The 27,450-nt window shown below is 51.8% G+C and overlaps 2 protein-coding genes across 4 annotated transcripts in view; one reads left to right on the top strand and one right to left on the bottom strand.

Moving 5' to 3' along the window:
- The window catches only part of ZSWIM7 (zinc finger SWIM-type containing 7), a 29,151-nt gene extending 13,070 nt beyond the window's left edge, over positions 1-16,081 (top strand). Inside the window, exons 6-7 of the transcript XR_008733538.1 lie at positions 7,081-13,765; positions 14,700-16,081. The gene's annotated coding sequence lies outside the window, so the exon portion shown is untranslated. The remainder of the gene's footprint in view (positions 1-7,080; positions 13,766-14,699) is intronic.
- ADORA2B (adenosine A2b receptor) lies at positions 239-20,712 on the bottom strand. 3 transcript variants are annotated; one of them, XR_008733532.1, is made up of 3 exons: positions 19,790-20,709; positions 1,664-4,087; positions 239-1,307 (listed from the first exon to the last, which is right to left on the bottom strand). XR_008733532.1 is itself a non-coding variant. In XM_005439746.3 (2 exons), the coding sequence occupies exons 1-2, from the start codon at positions 20,152-20,154 to the stop codon at positions 3,394-3,396; spliced, it is 1,059 nt and encodes a 352-aa protein (XP_005439803.1). In that variant the 5' UTR covers positions 20,155-20,712; the 3' UTR covers positions 239-3,393. The 3 variants fall into 3 exon arrangements, 1 of the variants encoding a protein (XP_005439803.1); XR_008733531.1 differs by having other exon boundaries at positions 239-1,905; positions 2,560-4,087; XM_005439746.3 differs by having other exon boundaries at positions 239-4,087; positions 19,790-20,712.
- Positions 20,713-27,450: the final 6,738 nt, after the last annotated feature.

The raw sequence follows: 27,450 nt of genomic DNA, 5'->3' as shown, positions 1-27,450 counted from the left end.
GTTGCTGTGCTTTTAAATCGACCCATTTCAGACGAGTCGGTCACCTCGTGCTGGCAGGCAGGGAGGCCACATCAGACACCAGGGAAAGGAGACTGCAGCTCCCCCGTTCTGGGAACCGGCGCCTTCCAGCTCCGTGACTCCCTGCCCGTGCTTGGGCTCCTCCGTGAGTACGGTGTGGCCTCGCGTGGTACACCGTGTGAACGCAACAGCGTGAGAAATAACGGGGCACAGGCTGAGCCAGGTTGTGTAGGTGGTAAATTAAGCATTCTGTATGTAAATAACAGTTACTGCAAATACAAAATCAGAGTAACATGAGGCAAACACATCCATCCTATGTACATCAGAGCAGTAAGGAGTGATAGCTGAACCCACTGCAGAAAGTTCCTCTGCCATTTTGACTTCACATTTTTATAGAAACCTTCAGAGCTTTTTTTTGAGGGGGGCGAGGGAGCATCCTATTTTTATTTTGCCTTGAAGTGTCTTTGGCTCAGATCCACGGAGGCACTTTATATGCCTAAAGGCCATGGTGACCCAGGCCATAGTTAATAATGGCCAACAACCCAGCGGCACAGACGTACTAAGGATGCACCACATCTGTCTACAGAAATTCTGGCTCACAAGAGGCGTATGAAAGGTAGCAGTCGTGGCTGCCGCGCTGCAGTGCAAGCTGTCACATACAAGCAAGTGTTCCAGGACCGGCTCTCTCATTGCAGCGCTGTGTGTTTCAGTCTGTTCGTGCTGTCCAGCCAGCAGGAGAGGAGCGATTACATTCTTTGTTGTAAGGATAAATGTGGCTTGCAACCACTTTGCAACACTGCCAGACCTGCAGGTGAAACCCTGCTTGTTTCCAGCCGTGATTAACAGAAGGAACTCGGCCAAAGATAATACAGAAGGGAAGAAATGAAAGGAGGAGAGAGTCAAACCCTGCCCAAATGGCAGGAGGTGGCTACATGTGTTAGCTGGACTATGACCAAGGCAGATGCAGCAAAGCTGAATGGGGCTGTTAAAGGAGAAACACTTGGGACAGGAACTTAACTATTCAGATTCTTCTTGGAAATGCCAGTATCCGAGACACTGAGCTGGAGCTAGATTTGGACATTGCATGAGCATGTACAAACCCATTCAGAGCTGCCCGGAGATTCACCCAGGGTTGGGGCTGGCTCTTAGGGCTGAGCTGCTGTGTTACACAGGGTACACACACAGGGTAGCGAAATCCATCACTCCAGGTGAACCGTCCTCTGCATGGTGGGCCCCAAGTCATAACTGCAGCTGCTGCCTGCAGGTCACGCTAGCCGGCACAGCAGGTGCTGCGGAAACAGGATTTCTTCAGGTCAGCTTTTGGGCTGATTTTATACCATATTTATCATTATATATGCCAGAGAAATTAAACGCTTGGGGTCTTATATTACCCCCCTTTTAGTGCAGTGCAGTTAAAAAAATACAAAGCTGCTTCCTATATGATTCAAGTACAATTTATCAGGGACAAACTGCTCCAGACATCACAGTCTGTCCACTGGACCTGTTCTTCAGGAACTGGCTGTGTTTAAACTTTCTTCCCTGCCCCCTTGCTCTGAAAGGCCTGCTGCTCCCCGTCTCCATCTCCCTGTGTGCGTTACCACTGAACCCCCTATTTAGCCCAAATCCTTGCACTCCAGCTTCTCACCGGTCCCGTGGTGATGCTGCTGGCACCGAGTGCTTCGGAGAGAGGTGGTACCGCTTCACCACGTAGGGACCTTCAGGCAAGACTCCTGTTTGTAAGAGGACCACAACGTGATGGCAGGTCTGAGCTAGTCAACAACAGCTGTGTCTGTACCACAGCCGGCTTTTGGGCACCAAGCAGGGAGGCTGTCGGGTGTTTTTTCTGGCCCACCTCCCTGTTCCTCTCGGTTGTGGAATGAAACTGCCCTGCAAAATAAAAGACACGCCAGAAACACTAGTTTGGTTACGGCAGTGCACGTCATGCAGTCTGGAGAAGCGGAGCTCGTACTTCAGAAATGAGTGCACAGTTCTAGTTTTGCATATCACAGTTATATATTAAATCAGGTGCAGTAATTACTGAGCTGTGGTTGCAGAGAATTATTAACTTGCAGTACAAATTAAGACTACTCTGCTGTTGAGTGAGCTTTGTACTTGGAACGGGCCAAGACTCCTGGCTAACTAACTGCAGAGGCCAGGCTAGGCAATCTGCGAAGTGAGCGTCTTCCTCAAGGAGCTTGGCCAAAACCAGGTCACAAGTCAAGACATTCCCGTTTCTCCAGAAAATTAGCTCCCTTCCAGTCTCTTTTGCTACCGATACAGGTCAGGATTTTAAAAAAAACAAAACAAAACAAAACCAAAAACACACCATTAGAAAAAAAGCACTCACAGCTTCTGGGGGTTACTGGGCTACAGAATAACCCCAACAAGGCCAAGTTTTAGGAATAAATGAGCTTTGCAGCATCCAGCTATTGCAGCTGAAGCCTGCACTTCTGGAAGCCCTGCAAGGCTGTCAGGTACTTGGACTTGGGAGCAAAAACCTAATTGTAGAGATCGTGTCACCAAGGCAGTGGTTGCACTAACCTGAGCAACACTGGATCAGACTCGCTGAGACCATTAGGGCACTTCTGCCTTCTGCATTTTGATAGCTGGAAACAGAAAGCAAACCTGAAGCGCTGGTCTGCACAATCCTGTAGACCAAAGTGATCTAAAGGCAATAAAAACGCTGTTCTAAAACTTTAGTCAGCTCTTTCCTAAAATGTTTCTTTTTCAGTAAGTAGGGCTTCCATACTGGGGCCAAAAATAGCTGGCCATTTCTGCTGTTTTCCCATCAACGTGGTCCCGCCCCTCAGAGCCTGGAACGCAGATTCAGTTTCACACCAGCAACTGGGCTAAGTAAGACTTTTTTCCCATCAGAGAATACTAGCTGCATCAAACAATTGATGGAATAATTAGGGTATTACCAAAGTGCTGTCAAGTATGGACTGAAAGAACAACTCAAAAACAGACACAAAATTATTACTCCTAAATGAATCCAAAGATTAAAAAATAATAATAATTAAAATAAAGATCCTAGGATTTGACATGAGCAGCACGATTAGGGAAACACCCCAGCAGGTGGGTCTTCCACAGTCAGTGTCTGACCTGGAAAGGAAACACAATACAGTCACCAGCACTCACGCAACCTGGGTTTACAGCCGAGGGTGAGCTGCGCTCAGTCTCCCCTGTCAGGTTATTCCTCTAGGAGGCACTATGTTAATTACAAAAATAATTAAAAAAAAAAAAATACAGCTGCATAACTGCATAGTGGTCATCTCTGAGCACTCCTCTAGGAGTTAGCTGTGACTGTTCATGTAGGCACAGGGAAGGGTAGTGTCAGGGACAGGCTGCACAATCCTCGGAGCAGGACATGCAAAGTCATATGGTCACAGAGGCTACCGGAGAGTTGATGTTGGTGACAGTCAGGTGCTGGTTGTTGTCAGTGGCGCACTTGGGGAAGTCATCTGTCTTACAGAGGAGCTTGGAAATGATCTTGCGGAAGGTGTAGCGGAAGTCCCTGATCCTGTAGGCATAGATGATGGGGTTGATGACAGAGTTGGCATGGGAGAGGATGATGGCCACATACATCACCCACTCAGGCTTGGATTTGGCAAACTCCTCATGGAAGTGAGTGATGCAGTTCAAGATATGCAGGGGCAGCCAACAGAAGGCAAAAAGTCCTACAATGATGGCCAGAGACTTGGCTGCGTGGACCTCCTTCTGCAGCGTGGTCCTGGAGTTGCCCATCAGTTCGATCTGATGCAACTGTTTGCAGGCGACCATGAATATCTTAATGTAGATTCCCAGCATGATAACAAGTGGAAGCAGCACGCAGCCAAAGAAGTTGAAGTACACCATGTAGCTCATCGTTACCACATTCTCAAAGAGGCATGAGATGAAGCAGCCATGGTGTTCTGTCCCGGTGTCAGCCCCTGTCTCATTGGTGGCATTGGGACAACCGCTCATAGCTTTATTCCAGCCCATAAGTGGAGTCAATCCAATTCCAAAGGACAGGAGCCACAGCACAGCGATGAGTCCTCTTGCCCGCTTGCCAGTCACCAAACTATTATACCTACAGCATCAAGAACAAAACCAAGATAAAGCCGTTACATAAATGAGCACTCGTTACTTTCCTGCGGTTAAAGTTGTCAGCGTTGTGGCAAATGCCACAAAAGGCCCACCCACCCCCCTGAGGAACCTGTGCTCATGGAGGGCTGAAAAATCTCACCTGTCCTCAGTGCCTCTGCAAAGTGATTTGGGGAGGTGACTCAGTTGCTATTCCTGAGAAATGCCAAGCACTGCCCCTGCCCGCAGACATCCTTCAATAGCAGGTAAGGACTTGGAGTCTTAAAAAAGCCTTTATCATTGCATGAGCCTAAACCACCAACTACAAGAGTGTGAGAAGAGGAGGAAGACTCACTCTGTAACCACCAGCTTACTCTCTTGCTCTAAGCATCCACTACCAGGCACGCTGGGGCACGCTACCGGGCTACGTGAACTTCTGGGTTAACCAATTACAGCTGGGACAATGTTGGCTCTCCGTTCTACACAGTAATAGGTAGCTAAAGACTTAACGAGCATCACCACACACTCACAGCCTTTATAGCACAGCCCACTTGCTGCAGCTTGGGCTGCTCTTAAGCCTGCAGCAGTACTGGCTTTCAGTGGAGACTGCAGGGGTCCTGTAACGCGATGTCTCTTCCTGTGCTACCCCATACACTAAGGTGGGCAGTACACATCCTTGTGGAAACCAGGGATCCTACTAGTTTCCCCAGCAGTGCAGTTCCTGGCTTCTGTGTGCCAGACTGCAGCCCACGCAAGCTTCTGATTTTTCTGAGCCAGCATCTGAAAGCAACGGCTACTGATGGATTGCTTAGGGCAGTTACAAGTTAGGGTTTGTGTCTCCAGAGTCTCACATCCAGGTGTGGAGGTGGGAGCCAGGGACACCAGGCTCTTCTCCCTGATGTGATATCCCTGCTGCGCGCATCCTCCAACAACAGTGCTGATGTGGGCAGCTCCACCTAGCTCCCACCACCTAGGGCTGGGGTTGTTGGCCTCTGTGTGTGACGTGTCAGTTCTGTAGGAGACACACCGTTGAGGGGCCCTGAGGTCACACATGGACTCAGACCTGCAGCTTCTGAAGCTGTCGGTGGGGTTAAACCATACAGCCGTGCGTAACTGCTGCTGTCAGACAACGCCTGTGCGCTGCTCACCCACCACAGCTTGTAAAGATCCAGCTTTTTAAAGAAATGCATGCCTTGTACAACTGCTGCTCTCATGTGCACTACAGAGAAGCTCTGCTGTGGCCCAGGGACCAGCTGTTGCAGTGCTGAGGGGTGCAAAGCCATGCGCTGCCCCACGCCTTTCCTAACCCCACAGACTGGGTGCCCCTCCAGCCCCTAGATGCTGAGAGACACAAAAACGGAGCTGGAACCTAAAGCAGCAAAAGTCAAGCTGCTTTGGGTGCAACCAGCATAGATGCCAACATCAAAGCATCAGTCGGATCGCTCTTGGAGATATGGAGAACCTGCGACTGCCAGAAAGACAACATGAGAAACCCATTACTGTCCTCTCCACAGCCAGTTAGCGTCTGCTGGCCGACACACTTGTCCCCCCCTTCCCACACCCTTCTCTCATTGCTTGTTTACTCTGGCTTGGCTACCCTGCTCCTCCTTTCCTAAGAACGTTTGTTCTGATTTTCTTCCGGCCCGTGAGGCAGGGGAGGGTTTTATTCCCACAGAACCGCAGCTGTGCCTATGAATCACACTGCGGTCACCTCCGTGCGAGCCGTGTGTCCCTCTCCTCCTGCAAGCTACAAAGACAGGAGGGTAAAGTGTGGGGGGGTGTCTGCTGGTGTGAACCAGGAGGCTCAGAGAGGCCAAGGGGGAACCCTCAGCTCCTCCTGCGCAGCCGCTGCAAGCAGGGCTTGCTTCGGGCACGGCCAGGCTGGTGCAGGGCAGTGGCCACGTTTCGGTGCTGCGGAACTGCAAACACGCTCCACGAGGCAGTAGGTGTCTAAAGGGCAGGTCCTGCCACTGAAGGGTTTCTCCTGCACTTTTCTCTCGTTATTACTAAGTCTCGCTGCTTCAGAAGATGAGAAGTTATCAGACAGGGCATCAGTGAGGCCAAGCCCATTGCTTTCAAGACCCTGTGTTCAGTTTTCAGGAGCCAGAGCTGGTCTGGGGTTGTGCAGCCTGAAAATGTTAAGATTTGATTCAGAGCAGGTTCCCAGAAATCCCATCTCTTGGCAAAGTTGGAGTCTTGAGCTACAACGTTGGCCAAGCTCAGTCAGTGCTGTAGGAGCACCAAGAGCTGCTGCTGCCCCACAGCTCTGCACGTGGGGAGAGGAAACCGTGGCTTCTTGGCTCGTGCTATTCACGCTTAGTTGATCGTTTCAGTTGCTCCTCTGCAGCCTTGGTCATGTCACAGCCCAAAAGCTACTGTAGTGAGACTGGAAAATGCAAAGGGGGCCGTTGTTCAGAAGCGGAAACTGAAGGGGTCAAGAGTTTTCTGTGCCTGAATCAGGCTGCACACAGGAAATAAGGAAAACCCGCCGCGGCTCAGCGTGCCGTGCCTCAGCCAGCGTTCACAGTGCTGCTCCGGGCTGGTGGCACTCGATGCTGCCTCTTGCTGAAAACATGTGACTCCAAATAAGGCTTTTTCCATCTGCTCATCTCCTGAACTCACCTGCAAAGATAAGGCTTGGCTTGAAGGTTTACAAAACCAGTTAAGAAGTCACTTAATTTTCCAGTGGCTGCAATGGTGGATATTTATTTTAGCGTTGCTCGCTCTTCCCCAGTGCACCTGGCAATGCTGCAGCCAGGATCACGTTTGAGTACAATCTGCAAGAAGGTGATAGCAAAATGTGCTGTGCTCCGGGTCTGCAAGAGCCAGAGCTGAGCAGTGGAGAGGGCTGCCAGCCTGTCAGCACCGGGAGGAGATGGCATTCGCTGAAGTGGAGATAGTTCTTCACACAGAGCAACGGCACTCCTTCCATTAGCTCTTTATTTTCGCAGGGTCGCATTGCAAATTCCTCCCAACATTTCTCCATTCAATCCGCTGCAGGTAACGATGATGACGGTGGTGGTCGCTGATGATGGTCGCTGCTGTGACTACAGAGAAAGGTCTGTGCAAACACCTGGTCGCTGAGCTACCAGCCGGAGGTGGCCAAGGTGAAATTGGGAATAGCTTGATGTTCTAAAATTGTTAACTAATTACCTCATTATTGCCACTTATTTGGTGAGACACTGTATTGCCCTTAAGCGAACAGAATTTAAGCACGCGCTTAAAAATAAAGAAATGCATGACTGCCACCGGATCAAGGTATGAAGAGTCTTGCTAGCGAGCAGCTGCAGCAGCCAGGTTTGCAGCACCAGCGACAGAGCAACCCCCGCCATAAACCACCCCCAGCAAACGCACGCAGGGGCAGCGAGGCAGCTGAGCTGGGACGCGGCTTTTTCCTAAGCACTACAAAACGTGATCAGACAGTGAGGAACCGACAGATTTTCACAGCTCTGAATGTTCCAGCAAACCCCTCCTTCATTCTCTTTTAGGCTTAATATTATTAGGCAAAAAACTATTAAAGTAAATTTACTCACCTAAGTCTGCTCAATTAATGTATAACAAATATTGAATCTCCTCTGTATTTCTGTCCAGAAGCATCAAATGTTGCTTTAATGTAAATAACAGCTGAATATTTTAAAATGATTTATTGAGATTAAATAACCTGGCAATGCATTAGTTCTTTTTACACTGCCAGGCAAAGACTTTTTACTGGCATAATCATCAAGCAGCTAATTACCTCAGCTCCCACCCAGTGCCCCACAGTGGACACGCTGCGGAAGCCCTGACGCCATCCCCACTGCGCTGCCGTCAAGGAGCAATTCAGGCTTCTGTTTCTCTGACATATATAACTATACATTTGCACCAGTGCCACAGCCACACAGCCCACCTTGCTGTAGGTCAAATACTTGAAAGAAACCTCAGCTGCTTTTACAATACGGCTCTGACACAGCGGTGTTACCGGGCGCACGCGCCAGGCTGCCGGGGCCAGACCTGCTGTGGCATCACCAAAACAGGTCAGCGGCAAAGGCTCCAGCCAGGGCACAGCCCAGCTCTGCCTGGCCACTGGGCCATGGACCGGGCAACCACTCTGCCACTGAGGCTGCAGGAGATGTCCCCCGAGCTGGCCCTTGGACTGGAGGTGGTGCCCTTCGCCCAGCAGACATCACTGTTGCCTGTGGCCCCTCCAGTGGTGGCTCAGCAAGGTCCACAGCTTTTCTGGAAAAGCATCACGGCAACCACCAAAGCCCACTAGGACAGGGCGCGGGAAGGCACGCTGCCTTCTCCAGGCACTGTGCCTCTGCTTGGTAAGATGGTCAGGGTTGGGGGGTTTTCCCACCAGGTCTCGTTGCATTTCTACTGCTATTTCTAGAGCCAGACGCCAGCCAGGACACCCAGGCGGGCATCGCTAAGCGCAGCTGGAGCAGAGCAGGACGCGCTGCCAGCCTGCAGCCAGCCCAGCCTCTCCCAAACAGGAGCTTGGCTCCCGAGTGGCAGGAACTGACTCATGTCCTGCACGTAGCTGGCATCGCCCCACCAACCCTGCAGTCACCCCGTGGAGATCCCCCAAGCAGAGGCACGGCTGCCCCGGAGCTCCCGTCAGAGGAGTGCGCAGCAGCAGCCAAGGTGTAACCCAGCCTTTGGGGCCATCGGACTCGGGGCAGAGAACAGCCACAGTCCAGAGGAACCAGCCTGGAAGGGGAGTGTTATCCCTACGTTATTGATCTCAGAGAGCAGGAATGGGGGAGAATCCCCCACCGTCCCCCAGCAGCCCAGAAGGATGAACAGATCAAAACACGGCGGTGCCAGACACCTGCACCCCTGGCACTTGGCAGAGCCCGATGGTGGCCCTGGCCATGATGCTGACCTGGGCCCTGGCTGATAAGTTACTGAGTAAATAAACCCAAGGTTAGCAAGGAGCAGAGCCAGCAGCAAGGAGTTTGTTTTGCTGAACGTCTGAGGTGCATTGCTGAATGAAAGGGTGATCTGCAAGCTGAAGAACCACGTCAGCACTTGCCACCATGTGCTCATCAGCACTGCGGGGCAAGGGCTACCACATCGGGCAGTGTTTGACCACGTGGCCCTTGTCCTGCCCAGGAACAGGCAGGTGGGAGAGGACCCCTTTGACTGTCCCCTGCAGAGTGGCACAACTCCCTTACATCGGTTCCCCATGGCAGCCCCGTTCCCAAAGTCTTCCCCAACCTCCCTGCTACTGGGCCGCTACTGAGGACACAAAAACGACCTCCACCACCTCTGGCGCATCTGAATACCTGCAGCCGGTACACGGCCAGCAGCGGATCCTGGCTCCTCAGACCGCAGCAATGGATGTTCCCCTGCCCAGGCACTAGCGCTGTCCCCTGGCCTCACTGGGTGCCCAGTCAAACCCCTGAGGCTGGCTGAGATGCTGCTTCTAGCAACAAAAAAAGTTTGGAGAAATCCACCCACCTCGCTCAGGCATCACCTCACCAGCAGCTCTCGAAAGGGCACAGGGCTGCCAGGTGGGTTCAAACGCTTCTCTTGTGTACGTAACACAACGCTGAAGTCACAGCATTAGCTTTTCCAGCAGGAAAATTTTCCTCACATAACGGAGCCTCCCAGGCTTGCTTAGTCCAAGCATTTGAACAGGGATGTCTCCTCAGCCTTAACTGGGAAGAGCCGGGAGGGTCCCAAATCTTGTCCTGGCATCTTCAGCGTCCCTGGGATGGTGTAGGGGAGCGCTTTGAATCAGGCAGTGCTCTAAACCTGCGCACGCTGGGTGGTCAGCTGCACTCCGCACCGGCCCCTTGCTGGCAGCACAGTGCGGACAGACAGACGTGTGTGTGTCACAGGGCGGCAGCAGCAGCACAGACAGACGTGTGCCCATCACACAGCAGCAGGGCAGCACCAGCAGCACAGACAGACGTGTGCCCATCACACAGCAGCAGGGCAGCAGCAGTGACACCGGTCCCCATGCCCCAGCCAGAGGGGAGGGTGCTGCACTGCCCAGCGCAGGGACTTTGGGCCAGTTCTCCTGCTGCCGAGCCCCAGTGCAGGATCAGCCTTCAACAAGCAATTTCAGTGCTTCAACTCCAAACTCCGGTATCTTGTGCTGAGGCTGGATTCAATGGGATGAGTGGGGACAGGCAGGCGTGACGGCTGTGCGAGTGATGCTGCGTCCAGCTTGGGTGCTCCCTGCGCTCCCACTGCCCAGAGGTGCGCAGGGCCCCAGGGGCCTCCCCACTGCTCTCCCCATCCTGCCCCATGCCCAGGCTGCCGGATGCAGGGAGGTGAGCAGATGGAGACTTTGCTGAACTCAAGACTACGCAGGTGCTCTGATACAAACAAGCAGTGATAATTTATATGTTTCTATTTTAAGTGTGAAGGAAAATACACAGACACCTCCATTCACAAGAGGAGAGAGCCGTTTGGCTGCCAAGCATTGTATCCTTGTCATCTACTTGCAGCTGTACTCTGCATCTTGCTCTTTTTTTTTTTTCCTTTGAGCTATAACAGCATGAAATAAGCAGCATTGCTGCTGTTCTGTTTGCTCCTTGCACAGCCATGGAACAGAGATCACATACCAGCTGAAACATCCTGGCAGTACATTTTAAATGAATCATAAAATTGCACCTTAGAGAGTAGGGGGGTGAAGAAAAAGCTGTGCTTTCTGACCAGGAAGGAGTTGGCGGTGGGAGCGAGAATCTGGTTAGTGGCTACAGGATCAGCCGCGGAAGCAGGACATCTGCGTCTGCCCATGTCCAGTTGCAGACAAATCACTTCCTCCCGCATCTGTCCCTATTGTGCGCGGGGACAGCGCAGCGGCCCCGCTCGCACTCCCAGCCTTCCGCTGGATGGGCTCCTGCTAGCACGCCAGCACCCGCCGCCCAGGTGAGCACACGGGGTTTAGCTGGAGGGGCAGGAGGCATCGCTCAGCGACATCCATTTCTGACCGCTCCCGCTGCCTGCTGCTTTCCTGGAAAACCTGTGTGGCTGCAGCGGCTCAGCCCCTGCGCACCCTCACTCCAGGAGATGGAGACAGCCCTGATCGTGCCAAAAGACGCTGGCTCACGGCCGTCCTGCACTCGTCAGGAGAAGCTGAACATGAGGAAGCGAGTGCTCGCAGGGCGACAGCCCTCCCCAGCTCCCAGCACCCAGGGCACGCACCCACGCGGCAGCACCCCGAGGAGCCCCCCCACGCCGGGCAAGTGGCCCTGCTGTTGTGCAACCCTGGGTAAGGACATGTAGATGAGAACACCCAGCCCTCGCCTCGAGACACGGAGCCAGGCTCAAGCCTTGTCTTTAGAAGCCGGGGTGCTCAGGGAACCCAGCCTTGCCGTGGCTCCCACCCTCACGGGGTGTGGAGGAACAGCCGCCCGCGCACCTCCCAGTGCCGTTAGGTTGCCGTTCCTGCTTGAGGCACCTAACCAGCAAGGTCCTGGGCTGCAATGCTTCATTTTTAGATTTGCAGGCTCACTAAAAGGCATTTAAAGACTGGGAAGCTTTAACTTTCTCCAGGGCTCGCCTTGTTTATGTTATATGGCATTTTCAGTCTTAGCCTGAAATACAAGCTAGAAGATTTTGAATTAATAAGAGAAGAAGACAAGCCCACCGTGTGATGAGAAGCTGTCAGGGGCTGAGGCTGCTCCAGATGTGCCATACTGTGTATTTTCATGCTGGGAAGCAATTCCACCTGGGAGCAGAGTGACAGAGATGTGAAGCAGAGAAAGGCAGGCAGAGCAGCACGGAGACTAGGGTGAAGCAGTCCTGGCTGAAGATGAGCCCGCGGGTGGACATTGCCCACCTGCTGCTCCCAAAGTAAGGCCGGGATGGGGATGTAGCTTGGGCTATCAAGTGCCTGCAGGTTTAAAACCCTCTCGGTAAGATACACATACCCATGTGCTTATCCCTCCTGAGAACTCCTCCTTCCCCGGGGTGGAGGCAGAGCAGCTGGGAGAGCACGGGCTGCCCACCACAGCCCCCAGCTCCCGCCTCACCCTGCTCCATCCCTGCACACCCCTCCACACGGGCTGGCACCGCAGCCCTGCCGCTGCCAGCACAGCACCGGGGAACGGCTGAAGGGCACCACGTTTGCAGGACCAGGAATGTGGGAAGGAGAAATGCAGGAGAGCAGGGTTTTGGCCCAAAGCACCCTGGGAACAGCACACGTTTTGGTGATGTGGAGGATTAAGATGGGGAATGCAGGTCAGGCTGCTGCGAGGTGGGGAGCAGTGGGAGGGGGCCGCAGGGCTGGGCACATATTGAACACCAGCAACACCTGTGATGCAGATGTGTGAGTATTTTTCTCACAGGCACGCTTTCGCAGCAGCCAGGCAAGAATTTGCATTCGCTACCCTGGTTTCTGTCCGTAGAAGCCGGCCCCAGCCAGCTCTCGCCCCTGATGGGGTGAGAAAAGGTGAGTGGAAACTCAGCGCAGGCACGCAGGGCAGGAGCAGGGCGCAGGGCGGGCTGTGGTCTCGCTGGGCAGCCCCACGCTGCTGCGAGCAGGCCTGGTGCTGGGGGGCTGCCAGGGGTGCGCAGAGCCCCCGGGGCACAGGAAGGAAATGAGCTCAGCGCCCTGCACGCCAGCTCTCACACAGCTCTCACACTCCAACAACCGGCGACATCAAAACATCAGCAGCCGCCTCAAGACGCCCGTGTGCGGGCGGGCAGCCACGTGCGATAGCAGCCCTCCATGCTCCACAGGGTGCTTCTGGGCCCCGGAGCAGGGAGGCCTGGCTGTCCTGCCCCAGACCGGGGGCTGAGAGGAGCCTGCAGCCCCGCCGGGCTCCGAAGCCCAATGTTACCTGCCTCAGGGTGCTGGCAGATGAGAATTTTTGTCATTCCAAACCTTCCAGAGCAGTCAGGCCTGAGCTGTGCAGCACGGGGCGGCCGGGTTCAAGGGGGTTGGCAGAGGTGAGATAGGAGCCATGGTGCACAGAGCTCCCTGGGCGGGATCCTGTCTATAGCACAGCGGTGACCACTACCCCTCCCAGGCACGCGGTGCCTTGCTCACTCAGATAACAGATACGGGTGGGGAGGTGGCAGATCTCTGCCTGGTCACTAATTCTGTGACAAAACGGGTGCTAAAGCCCTTCCCAAAGGCCCCAAAGTGCTGGCCGCTCCACCCACCAGCCCCAGCAAGTTGCTACTCATCTGCCTTCCCTGCCGAGCCCTGACCGGCCTTCCCAAGGGCTGGTAGATCCTGCGTGGTCAACACGGAGCTGAGCCCAGCACCACTTTGCCCACCTGAGCCTTGTCCAAGCACGCTCCGGCAGCTCGAGGAGCCCATCCTGTCCTCGCCTCCCTGCCTTCATGCGGCCAGGTTCCAACCAGCTGGTGACACAGCCCCCAGCCCCCACGTGCCAGCTGTGCCACAGCAGCACGACAGGCAACTCTCACAGAAGAAACTGACAGGTCTGAGCCCGAGGGAGGGAGGATACGGCCAACGGCTGCCCCCACAGCACCGCGCTCCCGGAAACCTGGCAGCGGGGTTTGGGTGGGAGGGAGGGTGTGAATGCCAGGGTGCAGGGTGATGGGCGCTGATGCACAGTGCATCATGAAGGGGGTGAGGCAGAGTCCCAGCCATGGTGACACCACTCTGCCTGCATAGCTGCTCCGCAGAGACTGTGCTCTGTCCCTTGTCTCCAGCAGGTCCAGCAGCTCTGGCTGTGGTGCTCAGTGACACGGCGGTGCTACACGGCACCGAACGGTGAGTGTAAGGGCATGGGCACACACCCACTGATGTACTCACAGGTTATTTGTGGCTCACGCCCAGGCCTGATGTCATCCATAGGATTAGGAGATAATCCGCTCTTTGGCACGTTCCCTGAGCCAGTCGCTGGACTTCGCAAAGCTGTCAGAGCCGGTGGGGAGGGGAGAGGACTGACACATCTGTAGGCACAGCTGGCATCACTGATTCCTGGCATCTTGTGGATCAAACACAGTAACAGGAGCCCCAACAGCCCCTGTGCAGTGACTGGCCGGTGCAGCCAAGGGCCAGGGCTGAACACTCCAAAAATCCTCAGTTCTGCGGTGTGTGCTCATTGCTATCACAAACGGCAAATTCATGAAATCCCCAAGATCAAGCTCCTCAATTAACAAAGCAAAAACATTTAACTGCAAAATAAAAGTTTGCTGTCAAAATATTTTGGTGTAATACATTTTTTGCAGAAAGATCAAAAGGTCTTCTGGAGCAAAATTCTGCCAGATTTCAAAAGCTGTTTGTTGGGGTTTTTTTCATCTAAAAATTAACCTGTATTTTTTACAAATTGAGCTGGTCAAAACTGAAAAAAACTCCTGAATGCAAAGCTGTAAGTTCTGGCTCAGCCCAGAGATCAGTGCCCTCAGCTGACAGCCTGGAAATGAGCTTTTCGGCTGCCGCTCCCTGACATCCCTGCTCTCCCCCAGCTTCTGCAGGAGCTGTGTCAGGGCAAAGGTCTCAAAGACAATTCCCTTGCCTTCCTGTCAGGGTTTTTCCTTTTTGGAATGGAAGTGACCCCCGAGGTGGGGGAAAAGTATAAACATTTGGGATGCTCATTTTAAGGAAACCAGGCTGCTCACAACTCAAAATAGCTGTGATTTCCCCCCTCCGGTTTGTGGCTCTAAGGGCACATGCAATGATTCCTGATTTTTATTGTGTCCAGGGTCAGCTGCATCTGAAGGCTGGAGGGAGCAGCAGCACTGCGAGACCCCCAGCCAGGCCAGCGGGTGCTGCCAGCCCCTGGCTGCAGCACAACCCCTCCCCAGTTCTGCCTGAGTTGAGCTCAACTGACAAACTTCTGTAAAGACGTGACACCTCCGTTGCTCAAGCGAACATGCCAGCCCTCCTGCCCACAGCACATTTGCCAGGCTGGTTGCACATCAAGTTGATTACTCAATGATAAATTTGGCCAGGCACAGCTGTCTGACAGACGGGGAGGCAGAGCATCCACTGCTCTGGAATAACCGTGCCTCCCATGCTGCTTGGGTCTCAGGATCAGGCCCCGCACGTGTGAGCTGCATATGAACTGCAGAATGTGCCTGGGAGTTCAGTTGAAGGGCAACACAAGGATTTCCCCTCAAAAAGGAAATGAAGCAAGGGCAGAAAAAGAGTAGCTGCAATTCTGCGTGACGATGATGGCACACAGAAAATGGCAGCTGAAGACCAAGGCTCTGAAGAGGACTTTCTCTCCTCCCCAGGAGCTCCAGGCCTCCCACCCACCATAAATACCCACCAGTTTGCTTTGCTGAGGAACAAGCTGGCAGCTGAAAGGAATCCAGGAACAATTCTTTGCTGGGGAACACAGAGGGAACCCCCTCCTCTGCAGCAGCAGGGCACAGCCAGGGCAGGCAGCCATAAAGCACCAGCCAACCCACCTCTGGAAGGGACCCTGCACAGCTAAAAGGATCAGAAAAGAGCAGCAACAATCCAAATGGGGTTTTTCCCCATGAGGACAGCAGAAAGGAGCTGGACTGTTGCCTTCATCATGTCAAAGATAAGAGGGGCAGCAGCTCAGGGGGGAGACTGTCCGCGCGAGAAGCAGAACAGTGCAGCACCGTTAACAGATGGTGAACCCAGCGTGGATGCTCTGGCTGCAGCGGGGCAACGAGGTGCAGAAAGGGAGGCCCTGTTCCAGTCCATGGCAAAGCTGCCCGGGAACATCAGTCCTGTACTTTCTGCTAGATAAAATTGAAGACAGAAGAGAACTAACCCCAGGGAGGAAGAACAAGCACCAGATCAGCTCAAATCGCAGGGAGCTGGGGCTAATTTTCCCTCTGCAGGGTTCAGCGGGGGTGTTTGCCAGGTAGGCAGCAGCAGGACAGCGATCACTGTCCTGCAGGAAATTACCAGCCAGACAAGGGCACACAGAGCGTCATGTTGTACAGCGTTTCATTCTCCTTTTGCTCTCTAAAAACAGATACTCTCCTCCCTCCCTAATTCCTGACACATTTGTTCTAGGCATCTATCTGTACCTACAATTATTAGCCACGCCAAAGGATTTTGGTTAATGCAAATAAAAGGGAAAGATTTTATTCCACCTACAAATTGTCTTTGGCTCGTAGCTATGGGACTGTGGGGTGAAATCCAGCTCTGGAGAGAGCCAGAGAGTGAAAGCCTAGCACTGCTCTTACGCCAAACACTCTGCAGGCTGGATTTACTGCTGCTGAAAGATGCTCAGTTGCCTGGCTTTGATACTTTGCTTGGAGGAAGCACTGTGGGGGAGCGAGCTTTCGGGGGGGTCAGGTTGGCAGGCAAGAGCAGGGATGGTGCCATGTACTGGGGTGGCACAGGGATGGACAGCAGCGCTGGGAGCCAGGAGGGGCGCAGAAAGTGAGGCAGGGTTACAGCATGGCTGAAGACAAGAAGCTGCGTCCTGGTGCATTGGCCAGGGGAGAAAGGGCCCCGGAAGGGCTTAGAGCTGCAGCTGCACAAAGTGGGCAGTGTGGGTGAGGGCTTCTCCACAAACAGTAAAATTGTCAAAAATAAACAAAATAAGAGTTTCAAGGGACAGAAAGAATTCATGGCTTCAGGTCAAATTCAGCATATATTTTTAGCCAGAAGAGGGAGGGTTCTAAACCACCATTTTTAAATGTTGGAAGATTTTTGTTCTGCAGTTGTCTAGATGAGAATTTGTTAATTCCTTCACAGTGAAGATGCCTCCATTTCAAAAAGCAGCACAGCAACAACAGAAGGGTTAAGCGACTCCAGCAAAAATCTGCCAGGTTGGTCAGAATCACTTTGTTTCACTGAAACCTCCAAACATCACTGTTTCAGTTTGACTGAAACAATTTTCCTCTTCCCCATGGGAGTTTTTGCTTCAGCCACAGAACTGAAAAATTCATTATTAGCCTGGCTGTAATGCAAACTTCTCCTGCGCACACCCAGCCTGCAGGGCTGCCCAGCCTCTCAGTGTGCTTAAATAGTCCTGAAAGAGTACTCAGTACTGTGGCATAGTTCTCAATGTCCCTGCAGAGGTTTCCACAAGGAACTGGTGGTGCACTGGGTATGACAGGGACACTGTCTGCCCTGCAACAACCGCGTTACTTATTGTAATCGCTAGATAGGCCTGGGTACAAATCATTTTAAGAGTTTAATACTTCGTGGCCTGTTAATGGCCTCTGCACTGGTTTCCAGAACGAGTGCTTTAGTGAGAAAAACTTTTCCCAAGGTCTCCGTTCCTACAAACCGATGACCAGCTTTCCCTCTCTGCAGCACAAACCTCCTTCCAGAAACAGCATGTGCATCTACCTGGAGTGGGTGGCTGGACAAGTCCCTCCCGTGCTCGGTGCCAGCAGTGCTGTGGAGCATCTTGGGAATAACAATGCTGACAAGACAGCTCTAAGAGAGCCTTGGTTGGAAAACCCTAGTGCAGTAGAGCAGTGCTTTGCCAGCACAGTTTTATAACCTCCTCTGTCCCTAAATCTCCTGTTGCCGAAGCAATGACCTGTCTGTTGCCCTCCACTCCTCGCAGTGAGAACCCCCCGTCCTTTTAAAGGAATTTTACTTACTGGACACCTCTGAGAGCAATAAAATGGGCCTCAGTGCCAAGTCAAGTTAAATCCAAACTTCACACTTCAGACCAGCCTAGGATGGGGCTCCTTGATCTCTTCTTACAGCTGAAGGGGTTGTATGTGTCCAGCTAGAAAATGCTTATAGGAATAAAGATGTTTGTGCAAATGGAATAAAAGATTTGGCCTAAGACGGGGTGAAAAATCAATGCCAGAGAAGGATCCTGAACAAGGCAAAACTGCCCTGGGATTTCATCCGACACAGGTGAATGAAATGACCTCACGGAGAATTGAGCAAACCTGCTAGTGACCAAGACTGTGAAAATCAAAACAAAAGGGGAAAAAAAGAAAAAGAGAGAGAGTGGAAGAAATACCTGCTATTTTGTCAGTTGGCACCGACACCACTTCCCTTCTGCAAACGCTCCGATCGGAGCATTTCTGATCTGCCCCTCTTGCCTCAGAGTCCAGCAGAGTACAAACCAATCTCACAAGATTCAATTTCCTCAGCCAAATGCTGCAAAAAGCACTCGTGGTACAAAGGAAAAGAGTTATAACCACGCTTAACAGCTTGCTTGCGGTGGGTGGTGTGATTAAACTGCAACTGAAGAAATCTGACCTGCTTCCGTCACTGCTGCTGTGCCGCTAGCCCCCATCCCGAGAAAGCCCCAAACTAACGAATGGAAGAGGCACCAAAGCATTATTCGAAGCCGATGCGCACCTCCACCTCCAGGCAGGTGGCTGGGAAGGTAAGCGGGCAGTGTTGGAGATGCTGGCAGTGATCTGAGCTGCTCTGCCCTGCTCCCTCCTGTGTGGATGAGTGCTGCCGATCTGCTCTTGCTTACTCCACACTCTGCGGAATTTCCATGCACCTTGCTCCGATGACACATGCAGCCACTCAGCGTACATACATGCATTTCCACTACTAGTTTTTATCATCTGCCTGACTAACTAATATTTGCCTAGTGTATGGGAGTTCCCTGATGCAAGGTACCAGAACAGGGTGAAGAGGTATTTTTTTAAAGTTATTTTAGAGTGAATTCATTGTCATTGCAAGGGAGATACCAGAGAGGAGCAGAATCTAGGAAAGCCGCAGCTTACACAGTTCAGCTGAGGTTCCTACACCAAACCTGCCCTTCCCATAGCCTCCACTCCTCACCAGCTGGGCTCCATCGATGCCTTATTCTCAGGGAGGGACAACAGAGACATGAAGGAGACTGAGACTAATGGACTCAGGTCATTTGTAATGCAAAGCTGGGGCTTTGGTGCACTTAACCTTAAGGAAGCTGCTGCACCAACTCACTGGTAAAATGCCCGTAAATTATATTCAGTAGTTTTCCCTATTATATTGCAACATCCCATGAATCAGAAGGAAACCAATTTATGTCTTTGATACTGCACTTGGATGAAAGTCTAAACCATAATATTCTGAAATCTGACATATGAATCCTGTCTCCTTCCCTCTTCTCCTTTCACAGTGTATGCACACAGCTGACATCTCCTGACATTTACTGATCTATGCACTCTCTCATGGTAAGCACTCAGAATTAAAAGGTACGGAAGCAAAAACCGAAATGTGGTTTCAGCATTTGTAGAGGCAACAAATTGCGCTTTCAGTCCATTGATTATAGCCCTCTAAAAACCGGAAGACAGCCTAGTTAGAGTCTAGTCCTAACTGAAAATGCAAAGTACCGTCAAAGTCATATTAAGATCTATTTAACATGACTTTCAGCCTTTCTGAAAGTATTGTGATCTGAACTGAGGAAGAGACAAGAACTCTTACAGAAAAGCCTGCAAAACTACTTCTCCAGTAGGCTGGGAAATAAGAGAAAGAGTAGTTGCTCCTATGCTTAATTACTTGGGAGATGCCCAGACACCACAATAACGGGGGCTCTATAAATACCTACATAGATTAGCTACAAGTATCCCAAGCTCTCTACTACATCACTGCACAGCCCGCCCCTGCCCCGAGAAGCCACTGTCCCACTGTCCCTCCCAAGACAAACATCCTCCAGAAGCTGAGCTCCCAGGTGTGTTTTGAGGAAAGAGGCAGGTTACTGAAAACCTGATCCTGGTCCTGCAGCAAGCGAGTCAAAATCTCTGTTATTTTCATCATCACTTACGAGCAGCAAATCTTTTAGGGCAATGCCAGAGACCACAAGTTCCCGCACACGCACACTAAGACAAGGAAGGTCACAGCCTGCGCTGTCAGGGGAGGTGGCTACCTGCATCCGCTTCAGCCTCTTACCTCAGTGGGATTTTAATAGCCAGGTACCGGTCGATGGCCACCGCCAGCAAGCTGAAAATGGAGCTTTGGGTCAGCACCAGCACGAAGCAGGCGAAGAAGAGGCAGCTGTGAAAATCCACGTGGAATCCGATACTGATGGTGATGGCGAAAGGGATGGCGAGCAAACCCACCGCAATATCAGCCACTGCCAGGGACACCAGGAAATAATTGGTTGCGTTCTTCAAAGTGCTGTTGATGGCCACAGCCCAGCAGACCAGGACGTTGCCCGCGATAGACAGCACAGCGATGATCAGCTCCAGCACGATGTAGGTCGTTTTCATAGTGTCCATGGCGAGAGCCCAGGGCGTGGAACTCGACCCGTTCATGAGAAAAAGGTACTTTCCACCGGGCGCCCGCCCGCAGGTACCAACAGGCCACGGGGCAGCGCTTCCCGGCGAGAAACACCCATGTCCGGGCTCACCGCCGCCTGCTGCCGGGGCGTGGGGGGCCGGAGGGGCGCGGCGAGCCCCGGGCCGTGGCCCCCCGCTCCGCCCGGCCCTCGGGGGGCATCCGCGGGGCCCCGCTCACCGCCCGCCCGCCGCGGGGCCCGGCCGCTGCGCCCGCCGCGGGGCCATCCGCCACGGGAGGGGACGGGACGGGACGGGACGGGACGGGAGGGGCCGGGACGGGCCCGCCGCCGATCCGACCGGGGATGCTCCGCCGCCGCCGCCCGCCCGCTCCCCGCGGAAAAGCCGCTGCCGGCCGCGGCGGGGCTATTTCTGCACATGGGGCGAGCGGGGCGGGGAGTGCGCGGCGCCCAGCCCACTGGCCGAGAGCCGCCCCGGCCCCGCACCCCCGGTGCCCCGGCGACTACCTGGCCCCAGCTCCCCGCACCGCCCGGCCCCCGCATCCCCCGGTGCCCCGCGATCCCGGCAATCCGCACTGCCCGGTCCCCGCACGCCCCGGTGCTCCGCCGCCCCCCCGCCCCGGCTTCCCACACCGTCCTGCCCCCGCACCCCCGGTGCCCGTGACCCCCCGGACCCGGCTCCCCGCACCCGCACCTCCCGGTGCTCCGCGACCTCCCAGCCCAGCCCCGGCTTCCCACACCGTCCTGCTCCACCCCCTCCGGTGCCCCGCGGCCCCTCACACCATCCTGCCCCCACATCCCCCCCCCCCCCCCCAGCCCTGGTTCCCCACACTGTCCTGCCCCCAAGCCCAGCACCCCCCACCGCCCGGCCCCAGCTCCCCCTGGGCACAGTGGCCCGGTGGCCAGGCTGGGCACTGGCCACGGATGTTTTTGGGGTGGGGGATGTTTTTGGGGTGGGGGGCTGCAGCGCACCAAGGGCCACTTTGCCAAACGAGGAGTGAAAAGTTCCCCCAAGGTTTCGGCCCACGCTCTCCCCAGCATGATGAGGGCACAGATGTGGCTACAGCCAGTTGGGACACAGCAGCAGTGTTGCCACATGGAGAAAAACCCCACAAGCAGCGCACTGACCAAAATCAAGAGATTTCACAAAAATCCTGACAGCGCTCAGTCTATGGACAGCTGTCACACAACGTGACATTTCCTGATTTAAGAAAATGGCAAAATACCACAGATTAGGACATGCTATTACTCACAGGGCTACAGCAATTCAAGTTTAGGTCTAAGAAGTCTGGAAAAAATTAAAACCTGATGCAAAGAACCAAAGGAAGGAGTTGTCTGCACTACTGGAACTTAAAGCCAGCAAACAATATGAAGATAAATGCGATTTAGTAACTACTTACCTTTTCATCATAGCTTTCATGCTTTATATTGTGTTCACCATGAAAACACCACCAGATCAGAGGTTGAACTTCACACCAGGTTTGTAGCATCCATCAGTACTACATAATCCAGGACAGAAACTAGAAAAAAAATCCAAACGATTAAGCAAAATAAACTTTCCTGTAGCAAAGAGCAAGTAAAAGAAAGTGGCTTTTTTAAAAAACAAAGTTGGAAATGAAATCCTGTGGAAAGGAGAGCTTTCTGGGGATCCAAAGTTGAAGCAGAACAAAAACACATGAGAAAAAGATGATCAAAATTATTCCTATGGACACGGTGTAAATGGAAACACTCTGATTGACTAACAATGCTTGGGATCAGACAGATACGAAGGGCAACTCCAGATTTACACTCAGTGAAGCCATCTTTTTCAAGTTGGACACGTCAGGAGCAGAATGCTTAAGGATGACTAGGATGCCGAAGGAAAGCCGTGCCCCTGGTACATTTTGTTCAAGAGGGACATGCAGCAAAGTTCCCTTTGCTCCTTTTAGACAAGGGATCTGCACTCCCGGAGTATCGCTGCCCCTCGCTCTCCCACCTAACACCTTTGCACTCTGTATCCTCCAAGCACTTTGCTGGCACAAAGAAAGAATGGATTCTCATGATGGCACTAACAGGCAAGCGCATAACTCCTGGGATTCAAACCTTGGTGTCCACCCGGGACTGCACCGAAAGGAACAACTGAGTTTTGAGGAAAACTCAAGCCCCCACCCCCCCCCCCACCCCCCCATCAGGCTGCTCCATCTTTCTCAGTGCTGGCTGGATCCTGAACTTGCCTACACTGGTTTGGTTTATTTATTATTTTGGGATGAGCATTAGCTTCCCTCGTGCAGAACCTGTTATAATCATGTAAACGATGGTAAACTATCATGGAAAAGCACTTTTCCCCCCAAAGCAATGGATTTACATCAGGGTTTTTACATACATTGTTTTCCTAGTTCTAAAACATGTGCCAGCAGAAGCCTTCTGCTGCTTTATAGCACTTCTACGAAACCAGAATTAACTTTTAGCAGTGGATACATTTTATTAGAAACGGATCTGCTTTTGTGATCATGGGAGTACTTTTTATAGGCTGAACCAAGGGAAACTGTGGTTTATCAAGTCAGACATGGACAGAGAAACCATTATTTCAGATTCTGATGAATAGGTTGTTCTGGGCATGGTCTCTCTGTGAGACAGGTAGTAAGGCACTGCGAATATTATGGATTTCGCATTACACAGAGATTCATGGCTCTCCAAAGCAGCAAAGCCTTTGCCAAGGTCCAGTGGTTTATTCTGGCGTTAACTGATGCAACTGAACTTATCCCGAATACAATTTAGCTGCAAGTGGAGCCAAGGACAAGTGTGCTCAGCTCTGTTGTAGCAAACGTGGTTACATCCTGCTAGCAGCAAGAGTAGGATGAGCCCATTCTTAGCCAGAGATACCAACTGTGCCCTCCAGCTGCATTCTTTGCACCTCATTTTAAAACATATGGCATCATACACCCTACCATTAAATACCAACTGAATGTGCTGGCCTTGTAAAGTAATCATCTGAGCAGGCATTGTGAAACTCTGCAGTTCTTGGCCCTCTGAGGATGATTAATCCGTAGGTGATAATGTGCATATTTATATACTGGAGTCTGTAAAGGAGCAAGGAAGTCACACGATTAGGAAAGTAAATATAGCCCAAAGCTTGCAGCTTGTGGAATCCATTCAAGAACCGGAACGTAATAGTAACATGGCAACAGGTCACTGGAGCACCGTTGGATGCTACCATGTCAGAGACAAATGAATCACCATTACTATTATTTTCCTGAATTCTATTTTGCTCTTGAGATTTGCCTCTTAACACTCACGTAGGAAACAGCCCCAGCCCCAATCTGCTTCTTTCAAGTGTAAGAGCTAATCTGGCTCTTTTGTTCAGAGGGAAACTGATTTAAACAGATCCCACGTTATGAATGGCGGTGCAGTGGGAGACAGGATCAGCACCCTGGTGGGGCCATAGCTCGTGTCTCTGTGGTTTGGCAGAAGCCCACCAACCTCGTACGTGCTGTTCCTTCTGTCGCTGCAGTCCCCGGGGAGCAGAGCTGCCGCTTTGGAGGCTGTGCGTTTCCTGCAGCCCTCTGTGATCTCTTTTATGTGAGGCCTCTGTGCAGTCTCAGGCTTCGCTGAGGACTTTCCTAGCAATCTCTACCTTGACACCTTCAGCACTCTTGGCCCAGACACAAAGAACTAGTGAGGAGCCCCACTAACACACATCTCTCCATACACACCCAACAGGCCCAGACAGCGCGCAGGGGCAAGTCTATCAACACGAAGAAAAGCTGCCGAGTCAATGACAGATGAGAAGTTCTTGCTGGTCCTGCAGCCAGATTTGCCATCTCAGACGCTCCTGAGACAGACAGCCACCCCGACAGCTTTTTTTCCCTCACTAAGCGCAATAGTTAAAGAGTAACAAGCACTGAAGGGGGAATGTCTCTGCTTCAAAGGGACACAGACATCTGGGTATCAAAAACAGGGGGAAAAAGAAAGGTGGATGCCAGACAACAAGTTCATCTCTCTTTCTGCTACAGGCACATCTGTTGTATCGACTTTGGCAACTCTTTGTTGACCTGTGAGAGTTGTGGTACAGAGTAGAACTGGCTCTTGTGTGGTAGAGAGCATTAGCCCAGCACCTGGTGGCTTTGCAAGCAAAGCGGCTGCTAGCCATCCCCTTCCATAAAGGGGCAGCTCCATCCCAAAGCTGCCCATAGAGAGGGGAGACTGAGAAATAAGGAGAGACAGAGGCAGTCCCCAGGCTTTCTGAACAAGCCTGTTTCAGAGTACAGGCTGTGGCACAGTCCCGTGCCATGGCATGTGCCCTTCTATGTCCACGGAGGCTCAGAAGTTCTCTTTTCCTCCAGACTTTGCCTCCACACACAAGGATCCCCACGAGACACTTGCATTTCCAACCTCTTTTCACTACCCGTCTTCTCTGCAAGGGCCTATCAGCTAAGGGAATGACTAGCGACAGTGGTGATGGCAGGGATTTGCAAGGTGGATGTGAGGAGCTGGACTAAGAAGCAGCTCATGTCTGTTATGTGGCCATGCGTGGCTGTGTCTGACTGCCAGGGCAGCAGACCTCAGCTACAACGTGCTAAATGGGAGCCACCAGCCCAGCAGAGCTAGCACTGCCTTGTGAACTGAATCCCCATTACCACTCAAGTCTTCACTAGCACTTTCGAGTTGTTTTGCAGGACAAGATATAGCTTGTCCTGAACCTGACTCCAAGAAAGGATTCCCAAGACACAATATAACCTCTAAACCGTGCAGCAGGTACAAAAGCCCTCTTCAAAGTGGTACTGCTGATGAGGGGCTGAACTACATGCAGTCTCCGCAAGCTAGGTGAAGGGAACCCGATTTTTGAGGCTAACTTGGTATGCAGGCAGGTGAAACAAGCACTCAGCTCTGCCTGAATACTTATTGTCTGCACTGCTGCGCTGAGCATTAGCATGTCAAAGATTCCAGATGAGCTCTGAAGTAAACAACGATGGAGGTAAATGGCCAAAGGTGAGGTTTACCGCTGTATGGCTGTAGGCGTTTTTTTGGAAGAGACTGGGAAAGGAAAGTGGAGAGTGAAATTCCATAGAAAACTATTTCCACACTGGAGACTTCAGTCAGTCTGCAAAATCCTTGGAAAACAAAGCAGAAAACTTACGGTAAGATCATAAACTGCAGATCAACAAACTTGGATTTTTCCTAGTCCCCAGGGTCGTTGCCAGATAATAAATGTATATTATCCTGGAATTTAAAACTGGTGCTTAAGTTATCTGCAAGAACTCATCTTGTAACAATGCAGGTGTGTGAATTCTTTATAAATTGTGGGTTATATCTTACACCTTTCATTAGAAAACAAAAAAGTTACCACAAGAATGAAAAACAAACAACAAACTATAAACAGTGGTGAAATTAAAAAGGAAGGATTTTGGCTGAGCGGAGGCAAGGGTATGAGGACACCATTTTGAAGAAATTTTTAATTTATCTCTGTGTTTGATTTTATTTACTAACCACTTTCTATGATGAAAAGCCAAGTACCTCTTCCAACAGTATTTTTAAATGAAAGCTGCAGCTCAAGCCAAGAGCATATGAAGCCCTACAGAGCTGAGCCCAGGTTGCAAGGTCTCACCTGCACAGGGATCCCAGTGGGTACTGGGCCCAGTTGTCTAGTTTATGCTGGTGGAACTGGTACAGCCAATTTCCCCCGAGATATCAATAGGAAGTGTTACGTTTCCAGGTCACACATCAGTAGTGGAAAGCCCAGGGTGAAGCTGGAGAGGCAGTGATGCCATTTGCAATTCAAACAAGCCGTGATTGCTTCATTCACAGTTACAGCTGCTTCCTGCGCAAAATCTTCACAACTCCACGCCCCTAAGAAAACAAACTTGCTAAGTGTCTGTTCCACAAGCCTGACTCAGAGCTTCACTCCCGATCGACACTTTGCAGCAACAGTAAGAAGTGAATCTGCTCCCTGCCAAACCCTGGCAGTGCAGGGAAATGCGTTTGTCCCAGCATTTGTCCTAAACATTTAAAGCCATTCTGCTTTATGCAAAAATGTGACATTGGGAGCCCCAACTGAATACAAGGAGAAGTCTTGAACTGGTGCAACACAACTGCTCTGGATATAGAATTATGCTTAATTTCTAGAGAAAAGCTAGATTTAATTCACCTTTCAGCCTGTTTTCTCTGTGCAAGATGGAACCAAGATTTGTCAATATCTGTTATTACTATTATTACAATTACCTGCAGCTGTCAGAGGACAGCTATAGCATGTAGAGAAGCCACGGTTCATACCTGTGGTGTCCTAGGTTCCAGAGCTCTGAAAACCGTCCTTGACCTCTAATAGCTAGCCTCCCTCCACAGGCAGATCCATGCAGGTCACTCAGGGGTTAAAGGGCAGCTTTTGGCAATGGGAAAACTGCAGAACATACACAAAAAATTCAGATTAGCCAATGCAGAGGGAAGGCCCAGCCTTCCTGTCTCGCTCTGGCTCCCACTCAACTGCCAGCAAATACTGAATTTGCACTCAAAACCTGTTTGAACCCCGATGCCGTTACTACACAGCCCCTGTTGTATTGCTCCATCACAAAGATAGGAGATGTTCCTGTTTTGTCCAGCCTCTATAACTATTGGCAAAAGTGCTACGTAAACCTAGTGCTAAACACTATTGAAGCCCAAGAACTCAGCTAATGTAGTTTCCATCCTTGCAAGACTTTAACAGAAACCCTCTTAGCTTAGTCGCTAAGAAAGCAATGTCTTAATTACAGTTGAAGGGGAAGAACCTGGACTGTGCTACCCCATGGCATATTATTTATTATTCATATTACTGGCCCCTTTGCAAGCTTCAGACCGAACTCTCCCTTCCCTGAATGGCTCTCCAGGGCCTTAGCAGTACAATTGCTCTCAAGGGCTGAGCTATGCATATATTATCATTATTGCTGTGCTATTCAGACCCATTGGGTTGTCTGAACTGAATACCAGTAACCACACTGCAAATAAGTAAGAGGCCAGGCTCGCTGCTTTCACTGTAACTGCCCTGGTGTAACACTATCCCAGCCAAAACCAGCACACTCGGCTGTAGTTTTTATTTTGGCAAGGAAAATAACAGACATTTTATAACTGAAAAAGCCAAGCAGAGTCACAGTGTAGCCTCGCTTCCCAGGAGCTCAATCCCATTGGGAGAATGTTGGGTATGTCCTGCTGAATCACCACCTGAAGAGTTCATTTGCTCCCACTGTGGGAGTGGCTTACCATGGGAGAGAAAGGATGAGCTGTCTGAGAAGACAAAAATGATAGCACATCAAGGTGGAACAAGGGTGTGAGCTGCCATATACTCTTGCTTTTTTTAAGCCAAGGGAAG

The sequence above is a fragment of the Falco cherrug genome, chromosome 1, assembly GCF_023634085.1.
Source record: "Falco cherrug isolate bFalChe1 chromosome 1, bFalChe1.pri, whole genome shotgun sequence".
In the NCBI taxonomy this organism is placed as follows: domain Eukaryota; kingdom Metazoa; phylum Chordata; class Aves; order Falconiformes; family Falconidae; genus Falco; species Falco cherrug.
Note: the sequence above shows the minus strand (reverse complement) of the source record. Positions and strands in the feature narration are given on the sequence as shown.